Source organism: Salvelinus sp. IW2-2015, linkage group LG37, assembly GCF_002910315.2.
Source record: "Salvelinus sp. IW2-2015 linkage group LG37, ASM291031v2, whole genome shotgun sequence".
Classification (NCBI taxonomy): Eukaryota; Metazoa; Chordata; class Actinopteri; order Salmoniformes; family Salmonidae; genus Salvelinus; species Salvelinus sp. IW2-2015.
Window position 1 is genome coordinate 4,780,175 of NC_036876.1, and position 9,977 is coordinate 4,790,151.

Consider the following 9,977-nt stretch of genomic DNA (forward strand, 5'->3'; position numbering starts at 1 on the left):
CCTCCACCACAACGGCTTAGTCTCTGAGATGTTTTAAACTGCTTGGGAAGACATTCACAGGCATTTGTCATACTCATGAATAATGTTAATGATATGTTTATTAAATTACACTRCTATGAGTGTGTAGATAGGAGCCTGCCAATCATAATCAAGCCATATTATCATAAACACTTACATTCAGGAACTGAAATGTGGACAAGAATATATACGCATTTGGTGTCCATATCTCTCAATCACTACTAAGGCGATAGCTTTCTGAAGAAAACGGAAAGTGTACTCATGTAGCATGAGGATAGAAAAAGATCAGAGGGGAGGGTTGAACTGTCCTGTTCCGTGTCTTTACTAATGTCACAGCAGCCAATCAGGCCTGTGGACCATCTCTCCAGTCAGGTATAAAAAGACAGCCATAACCTCTTGACTCTCACTCTTATCTGACACACAGGACGACAAAAGGACATGCTATTCACAGAAGATGACGATGACAAAACTGTGTCTCATAATCTCTCTTTTATTTAGAGCAGGTAAGACATTGTGTGGACAAGATTTAAAAAAAATCCTGGTGGAATAAGGGTACATAATGTTACGGACCTGTAAACGCATGAATCTGATGTGTAGACTTTGATTGACATAAAACATGTCTTTTTTTCAGTGTTGTCCATTGTTATCATTACTCAGTCTGATCTTTTGAAGACCTTCATCCCTGGAGACACTGTTGATTTGAAATGCTTCATCTCTGGGACTGGCGGAGACTACTACAACTGGTTCAAACTAASAGTAGGACAAGCTCCAGCGATGATAGTATCTCTTTACCTTGACTCAAAAGATCCAACACTCTACGGGGAGTTTGACAACAATCCTCGGTTTTCTGCAGAGAAGAACGGAGACAGTTTTGTGCTGACCATTTCAAATGCCAAGCCATCGGATGTGGGGATGTATTACTGTGCTGCACGTGATTATGAMGGCATGATCTTTGGAAATGGTATATTTCTGATGCATAAAGGTGAGTAACACAGAAGTTAATATGGAATGTTACTGTCTCAGTGGCTTTGCATTTGGAAATTGTGAATTTCATTTGTAATTAGAAGTTCATTAGGACTTTGGTTTTATTGAGTAAAAGGTGCAGGGTCCAGGAACCATCATCTTACTCAGCAGTCTGTGTCTGAGTCAGTCCAGCCAGGAGACTCTGTGACTCTGAACTGTACAYTACACACTYAGACCTGTMCAGGAGAWCACAGTGTCTATTGGTTCAGACATGGCTCAGGAGAATCCCGTCCAGGAATCATTTACACCCATGGAGACAGGAGTGATCAGTGTGAGAAGAGCCCTGAGGCTGGGTCTCCTACACAGAGCTGTGTCTACAACCTCCCCAAGAGGAACKTCAGRCTCTCTGATGCTGGGACTTACTACTGTGCTGTGGCCTTATGTGGGGAGATACTGTTTGGAAACGGGACCAAGCTGGAGATCAATGGTAAGTGATACGTCTTTACAGTTTTTGTTTATATCTTTGTTTAATCTACTGTGTCCAACTACATACAGTACAAGTTATTTATATCACATGAGAAAATGTTTTCCCAGACATTTACGGAGACCCTCTTCTCTTGGTGTACTGCRTGAGCTCAGCATTGGGTCTCTCGTTTATCCTGATAATTTTCCTTGGTTACATCATGTACAAGATGAACAAGAGAAAGTGTCTGCAGTATAGAGGTAAGAGATATCCAAATTAAATGAACTAATGATGTATGTAGCAGGTAAAGTCCTTCATTGAAGTTGCTCTTCCTTTGACATCACCAGATGTAGAGTGGGGGCAAAAAGTATTTAGTCAGCCACCAATTGTGCAAGTTCTCCCACTTAAAAAGATTGAAGATGAAACGTGGCTGGGTCTTTCAGCATGACAATGATCCCAACAACACCGCTCGGGCAACGAAGGAGTGGGTTCGTAAGAAGCATTTCAAGGTCCTGGAGTGGCCTAGCCAGTCTCCAGAATCTCAACCCACATAGAAAATCTTTGGAGGGAGTTGAAAGTCCGTGTTGCCCAGCAAAAGCCCCAAACATCATCGCTCTAAGAGGAGATCTGCATGGAGGAATGGGCAAAATACCAGCAACAGTGTGTGAAAACCTTGTGAAGACTTACAGAAAACGTTTTGACCTCTGTCATTTGCCAACAAAGGGTATATAACAAAGTATTGGAGGTAACTTTTTGTTATTGACAAATACTTAATTCACCATACTTTGCAAATAATTCCCATAAAAAATCCCTACAATGTGATGTTTTTCTGGATTTCTTTTTCTCATTGTCTAGCATCAGTTGAAGTGTACCTATGATGAAAATTACAGGCCTCTCTCATCTTTAAGTGGGAGAACATGCAACAATGGTGGCGTGACTAAATAATTTTTTGCCCCAATGTATCTGTAATGGAATGAGAAGTCGTATCTTTATATTTTCTGTCTTTCTTTCAGGACCCGTCTCTCAGACAAGAAGTCCAGCAGTCTCTTATTCAGATACAGGGGTAAGTCAAATTCATAATATTTTCTATTACTATGTAAAAAAAAAAGATTTAATAATAACGTGTAGTCATATCTCCCTCCATTTGTTAATGTTCTTCACAGGCCCAGATGCAGACAGTCTCCATTATGTAGCTCTGAAATCTGAGCAACAAAATAGAAACAGGTCTAGAAGACAGAGAAGCAACATGGAGGAAGAGACGGTGGTCATGTACTCTGGGATCAGACAGTAGAACTGGATGAATGAAACAGTTGTCCTTCTATACAGATAGCTCTTTAACTTGCCCTAACTTCATTAGCTTTGTATTGCTTCAGTAAAATGTGTTGAAATCAGTGGTCATAGTTTTTCAAGTGTAATATAAAGTGCAAATAGAAAAATAAAACATTTCCATCTGTAAAACCAAATTAATTTGAATAAGTTGAACTCAATGCATTCTGTTCACAACACCTCTGTGGTCATATAGTGGATGGTGTTACAGTGACTTTCCACCATTGGAAACTAACCTTTCATAGACTTTAACCCAGGAAGACTGACCTGCAGCAACACACTGCACTCTACTTTTCCTCTCAGGCCACCGTACTGTTCATACCCTGAGTGCAACAATGGTCTCTAAACACAGAGCTTACAATGTAAAGGTCAATGTCTTTACATTTATGTGAAGTCAGGTAGTCCCTTGCATCATGTTACAGTAAATAACGTAGACCTCTTTCAACATAATTACTCATAGTGAAAGTGGCACAACAGCCCACACCAAGAAGGAAACAGCCAGTTATAGTGTAGGAGGTTTCTTCTTTGTTTTCTCTTTAAGACATAGGCCTAAATGATTGCATGCCACCACACCCCTCACATACACAGCAACATATTACATGTACTCTGCGGTCTGCTATGAACAAAACATTAAGCTGTAGCTATCTACACTTTGGTAAGGCCTGTTGGCCTTTTGCACAGGACCCTCTCTGTCTTACTCTCTCTCCTCTGTCTCTGTCTCTTTCTGTTCCTCTTCATGTGGTTCAAGCAGGATCTCAGTGGTGTCAGTCAGTTGTATGACATACTCTTTTACTCTTCATGTTGCCTTTTTATCAAACAATATAACACTATTTTTAGAGGGCATCTAGTTAATTATACATAGTCGACTGAAATCTGTATAAAACACAATGAACTATTTATTAGGTCATTGACCTAGACATCTGAAGTCCGTAGTTAAACCAAACCGTGGTTTGAAGTGTGATGTAAAAAGTATCATCATCATCTGGGCCAAGAAGAAAGACCTCCTTCTAATTAATATAATGGGAGGGATTTTATCTGTCAATACATTACAGAATAAATAGTATATGAGGTATTGTTGGTTAAGTAAAGACTATTGACATGTTTTCTGTTTCTCTGTGTTATGAAGTGACTGTGTGGAAGTGATAGAGGCCCTAGAGGATGACAGTGTCATAYCATGTGGCCAACCAGGTCCCAACTACTGTATGACTCCCATGCACCACAATGGCWAGAAAAACATTAAGTAAAGGATCCACTGACTCTTGCTGTTGTGTCTCTTATTTTGGGTGGACAAGCCCTCTGTTGGCCAGCTGCAGTACATAGTATTGRAGACAGTATGAGCTGTAGTTAGACCTAATAAAGGATAAATCCACAGTAGTCACATTGTTWAAAAAATWAAACWGAAKATCYACATATTCAAACTTGCTATGTGATAAAGTTGTTGGGCAACACAGAATCAAGCTGTACAACAACATAAGAGGACAGTGTTGGTTCCATTCATGGTCTACTGGGCGGCCTACCGAGTGTTCAGCCAATCAGATTTGACCATCAAAATRAGACGGTACCTGAGATGAACCAATGAACGCAAACGCAAGTTTCCATTKTTTTCTGTGGAGAGACTGCATTTTACACAGGTCAGTCTCGTCCCGTGAAAGCAGGATGAATACACTACTCACATTTCTTTTGATATGGAAAGCATGTCAATAACATCTAGCTCAATTGACTAATGTTATACAAGTTCTCTATACATMTAAAGTGCTCACTATAGGCATTTGGTAAATGTAATAAATGCAGTAACTATAGTGTTTTTTTCAGGTGCATCTCAAACACCAGATCTTGTTCAGRCCACTTCTTRCCAGAAAGCAGAYCTMGGAGGCAATGTGACTATTGAATGRCACATYACTAGTGAAAACATAKACTACATGCTATGGTACAAACTCACCACTGGCATGGTYCTTCAGTACATCGCTAAATGCTCTAAGTACCTGGGTGATGTCCTATTCAACAATTAATTTGATGGCTGATTGACTGTGATGGCAGGCAAAACCACATTTCACCTCAAAATTTCTGCCACAAAGGGACCTTGGGACCTACCATTGTGGGAATATTTTCTTGAAACACATGCTCGTTGATGATGGAACCATGTTAATGCTGACAGGTGAAAATATTACAAATACTCNCCCATCCGACCTGACATATTTTGAGAGGACCGGCAGAAGAGAGTTGGAGAAACTCCCCAAATACAGGTGTGCCAAGCTTGTAGTGTCATACCCAAGAAGACTTGAGCCTCTAATCATTGCCAAAGATACTTGAAAGTACTGAGTAAAGGGTCTGAATACTTATGTAAATGTTATATTTCAGATAAAATATAAACTGTTTTTGCTTTGTCATTACAGTATGTGGTATTGTGTAGATTGATCAGGGAAAGAACAAGGTAATCTATTTTAGAATGAGGCTGTAACGTAACAAATTGTGGAAAATGTCAAGTGGTCTGAAGATATTCCAAATGCACTGCACATTACGTTTTAGTCATGAAATTGGGTTATTTTATTGTGTGATGATGATGATGATTCCTTCATGTTTGTCTAAAAGGAACGCACCCTCAGCCAAGTGGTCCGACAATCCACAGATATCATAACCAGGTATGCAGATCTTATGACGTTGATGTAAACAAATGATCAGGTCATTTCCTGATGTCTTTGGAATTTGTTTAGCTATTTCTCTTAGCTAAACAAGACTTGCATTGCTTTTTCTGTTACACACTGTGTTTTTATCATTATAATTGTGTTACAATTTCTTGTATTCTGTCCAACTCTTTTTTACATTACTGTTGGCAATTTTATATCAAATAAAACTTTATTTCACTGCAATGTGGATGTTTTGTTTGATTTTCTCTCATAATCTTCAAGTTAAACTGGTCAGTTTGCAGGGACATTGCACCCTGATTACATGATGTGCATAATAGCATGCATAGAGTTAATTCTATTGACTATCACCTTCAGTTGTCTCAAAACTCAATTTTTTAAGCTGTATCCTGTATCACATATCTGTGGTATTCTGATGGCCCTAAATAGATTTAACACTCAGCTTAACTCATCTCTATCCCCCAGTAATGACCGTCATTCCTCACCACACACTGTCTTCACACACCTCAGTGCATCAAAACCACAAACATCCATGTCACTAAGATCACTACTCACTCTCACTCTCAACTCAATAAAAATAGACTTCTTAGCTAAGTGTATTTTGCAGAGAGCTGATATTGTTGATAATTCACTCAAAATATGACAATGTACACATTGTAACTGAGACGTTTTCACAAACAACACAAAATGTGAATATGCATATGTGAAGGTTGAAGTACAGGAACTTAATATCTCTTTCAATGGGGTGCAGCAGTGTACGTGGAAGTCCCCATAACTGCCTGAACAGTAGAGTTGGCAGCAACTTTAAGAGTTGTCAAAATTTTCAATTTGTTCACAAAGAATCGTAGAAAAAGCACTTTCCTGTGATAGTTGATGTGTGTAGTCATATTATTTGTCAGCAAAGTCCCAACAAAGACACTGTGTGGGTTTTAAGAATCTATAACAAGGTAATTTATACATTTATTACTTACATATTACACATCTGTATCATGTTATAAATCCTTTTCAGAATCATAGAGTCACATGCATCAAACAGGCTAGTTAGTCATCATCACTGGATCATTACTACTAACATCAACTAAGTTATTATAAAGTGTAGATTAGTTACCAGGAGGAGCCGCACAATCATTCAAAATAAAACTGGTTGTAGAGTGATCTGTATAACAAAGACACTCATGTTTATGTGTAGTTTTGTATTGTGTTCCAGGGAGTAATTGAATAAGTATGTGAGACAAACTATTTATCAATTAATCTCTCCTCTGTAATGTGTTGTCCTGTTTTATTTGTGTTGATAGCATGCCACTCACACCCACCCCCACACAACAAGTTCACATGTAAATGCAGTCTTCCATAAACCCAAGACGAGGCCGTATCTAAGCATTGGTCATGTGGGTCTGCTGACTTTGTGCAGACAGGACCCTCCTACCTGCTCTCTGTGTCTCTAAGTGGTTTTCAGCAGGATGTCTATGTGGCATCGCTGTTGATCTCACAATCTTTACATTTTGCAGCCACAGCCAAAAAAGTTATTTGTAACACTGTCTATTTAGTTATCTGAAATCAGTTACAAACCACAAAGAACTGCTGATGAACCCTATTTGAACTCTGAGTTAACTGTCTTATGTGTGATACAGCACCATTTATTCTAGATCTATGGGCTCAGGGGGAAGGGACAATTTATGATGACGTCATGGGAGAACTTTTCAGTGCATTCTGAATTAGACAAGTCTTGTAAGACTACTGCAGGATTCTCTGTCAGAAGGAGACCAATAGAGGATGATTACTTCCTATCAGAACAACACTAACCAGAGAGTGATACAGAATAGAAATAGCATGTCACATGTATTAGTTAGGCTGGTGTGTCCAATCAGTCATGGAACTCTCAGCTTTATTAGTGGATGTTTCTGAGTATGATATACAGGGAACGAGACTGACATAAATTTGACTTGTTTCACTCTGTAGGTGTTTCCCCCATATACACTCACATTGCTCTACCCCTACATGTCAACACATGTTAAATGCACAACAGACCTCTTATGGACCATCGCAGGAGTACTGTGTTAGGTTCTAATTTCTGGGACAGTAAATCAGACGGACTCCAAGAAAAACTATCTTTACTACACATGGAGAACAGGAGTGATTCAGTGTAGAAGAGCCCTGGAGGCCTGGGGTCTCCTACACAGAGCTGTGTCTACAACCCCCAGAGGAACATCAGTCCTCTCTATGCTGGGACTTACTACTCTGTCGCTGTGGCCTTCATGTGGGGAGAGTACTGTTTGGAACGGAACAAGTGGGATCATGGTAAGTGATACGTCTTTACCGTCTTCTTGTTATATCTTTGTTTAATCTATGTCGTCAACTCACACACGGTACAAAGTTATTTATATCTGAGAAAATGTTTTCAGCACCATTTACTGCGCACTCTTCTTTCGCGCTGTACCTCCGCTCTGCTTGCAGCTCAGCATCCGCGCGGGCTTCTCGTTTTCCGATATTTTTCCGGCTTACATCAAGTCAAACTCGAAAAGCAACACCTGTTCTGCAGCTATAGAGCGTAGAGTCTCAAATAAACTGATCCATCGATCGTTCGCTAGCAGGTAAAATCTCTGAACGCCTCTTTTCCTTCGATCACAGATGTAGAGTGGGGGCAAAACAAGTTATTTAGTCAGCCACCAATTGGCCAAGTTCTCCCAACTTTAAAAAGATTGAAGATGAAACGTGGCTGGCCTCTTTCAGCATCGACCAATGATCCAACACATCCCCGCGATTAAATTAAATACGCTCCACGAGTATGTAACTCTGTTACTGCGCGGGGACATGGGCTCATGCGACATGTAATGACGCGATACAGCGATGAGAAGACCATCTGACACACATGATGGATCAGCAGAGTTGTGAGCAACCGCGCAAGTGATATTCACACGTTTGCGTCTTAGATTAGCACCGAAGGAGTGCAGGTTCGTAAGCAGCATTTCAAAAGGTCTGGAGGAGATGGAGCGAGTATATGCGCATATACACACCCACACCACACGAGATATATACGGTGGGAGCAACCATGTCTTAGAGCGGAGGAGACTGCGGTGACGCCAGGAGAGAAGTACAACCCTCATGCTCTAGCAGGAACTTCCCGTATATTCAGTCCACCTGAGAGCATAGATTGACTTGATGATTAGAGGAGAGAGATAGCTCGCAGATGTCACCAAGGGTATAGTAACAAGCTATTGAGGGTACACTTTTGTTATTGACGAAATAACTTTATTTTTCCACCATACTTTGCAAATAAATTCAATGTAAAAATTCTACCAATGTGATTTTTGTCTGGATTTCTTTTTCCCTTCAGTGTTTGTCTGTTCATCAGTTGACATGCGTTACCTATGAATGAAAATTACCAAGCAGGCGAGTGTATCGAACGAGGAGAGATATGTATCGGACCAGCAATGGAGAGGAGAGAGAAGGCATAGACCGAGCTTATCGGGACGCGACTCACTATAGCGGGGTGAGTAGAGCGAATGAGAAGTCGTTATCTTATATTTTCTGTCTTTCTTTCAGGACCGATCTGTCTCAGACAAGAAGTCCAAGCAGTCTCTTATTCAGATACAGGGGTAAGTCAGAATTTCATAATTTTTCTATTACTATGTAAAAAAAAGATTTAATAAAACGTGTAGTCATATTCCCCTCACATTTTTAATTGTTCTTCACAGGCCCAAGATGCAGACAGTCTCCATTATGTAGCTCTGAATCTGGACAAACAATAGAAAACAGGTCTAGAAGCAAGAGAAGCAACATGGAGGAAGAGACGGTGTCATGTACTCTGGATCAGACAGTAGAACTGGATGAATGAAACAGTTGTCCTTTATACTCAAGATAGCTCTTTAACTTGCCCTAACTTCATTAGCTTTAGTATAATGCTTCATGTAAAATGTGTTGAAATCAGTGTCATAGTTTTTCAAGTGTAATATAAAGTGCAAATAGAAAAATTAAAAGCATTTCAATCTGTTAAACCAAATTAATTTGAAAGTTGAACTCAATGCATTCTGTTCACACACCGATCTGTGTCATAGTGGAGGGGTTACAGTGACTTTCCACCATTGGAAACTAACCTTTCATAGACCTTTAACCCAGGAAGACTGCCTGCAGCAACACACTGCACTCTACTTTTCTTCAGGGCCACCGTACTGTTCATACCCTGAGTGCAACAATGGTCTCTAAACACAGAGCTTACAATGTAAAGGTCAATGTCTTACATTAGTGAAGTCAGGTAGTCCCTTGCATATGTTACAGTAAATAATGTAGCCTCTTTCAAATAATTACTCATAGTGAAAGTGGCACAACAGCCCAACCACAAATGGAGAACGAGGCCAGTTATAGTGTAGGAGGTTTTCTTCTTTGTTTTCTCTTTAAGACAAGGCCTAATGATTCATGCCACACACCCCTCACATACAACAGCAAATATTTACATGTACTTCTGCGGTCTGCTATGAACAAAAACATTAAGCTGTAGCTATCTACACTTTGGTAAGGCCTGTTGCCTTTTGCACAGGACCCTCTCTGTCTTACTCTCTCTCCCTCTG

General features: G+C 40.0%; 1 protein-coding gene across 1 annotated transcript; it reads left to right on the plus strand.

Annotated features, from left to right (window-relative positions):
- The first annotated feature begins 443 nt into the window (after window positions 1–443).
- On the plus strand, window positions 444–9,161 carry LOC111960156 (uncharacterized). Its single transcript, XM_070437786.1, has 6 exons — window positions 444–521; window positions 650–1,000; window positions 1,118–1,468; window positions 1,576–1,704; window positions 2,458–2,507; window positions 9,108–9,161. The coding sequence occupies exons 1-6, from the start codon at window positions 473–475 to the stop codon at window positions 9,159–9,161; spliced, it is 984 nt and encodes a 327-aa protein (XP_070293887.1). The 5' UTR covers window positions 444–472.
- The last annotated feature ends 816 nt before the right edge of the window (window positions 9,162–9,977 follow it).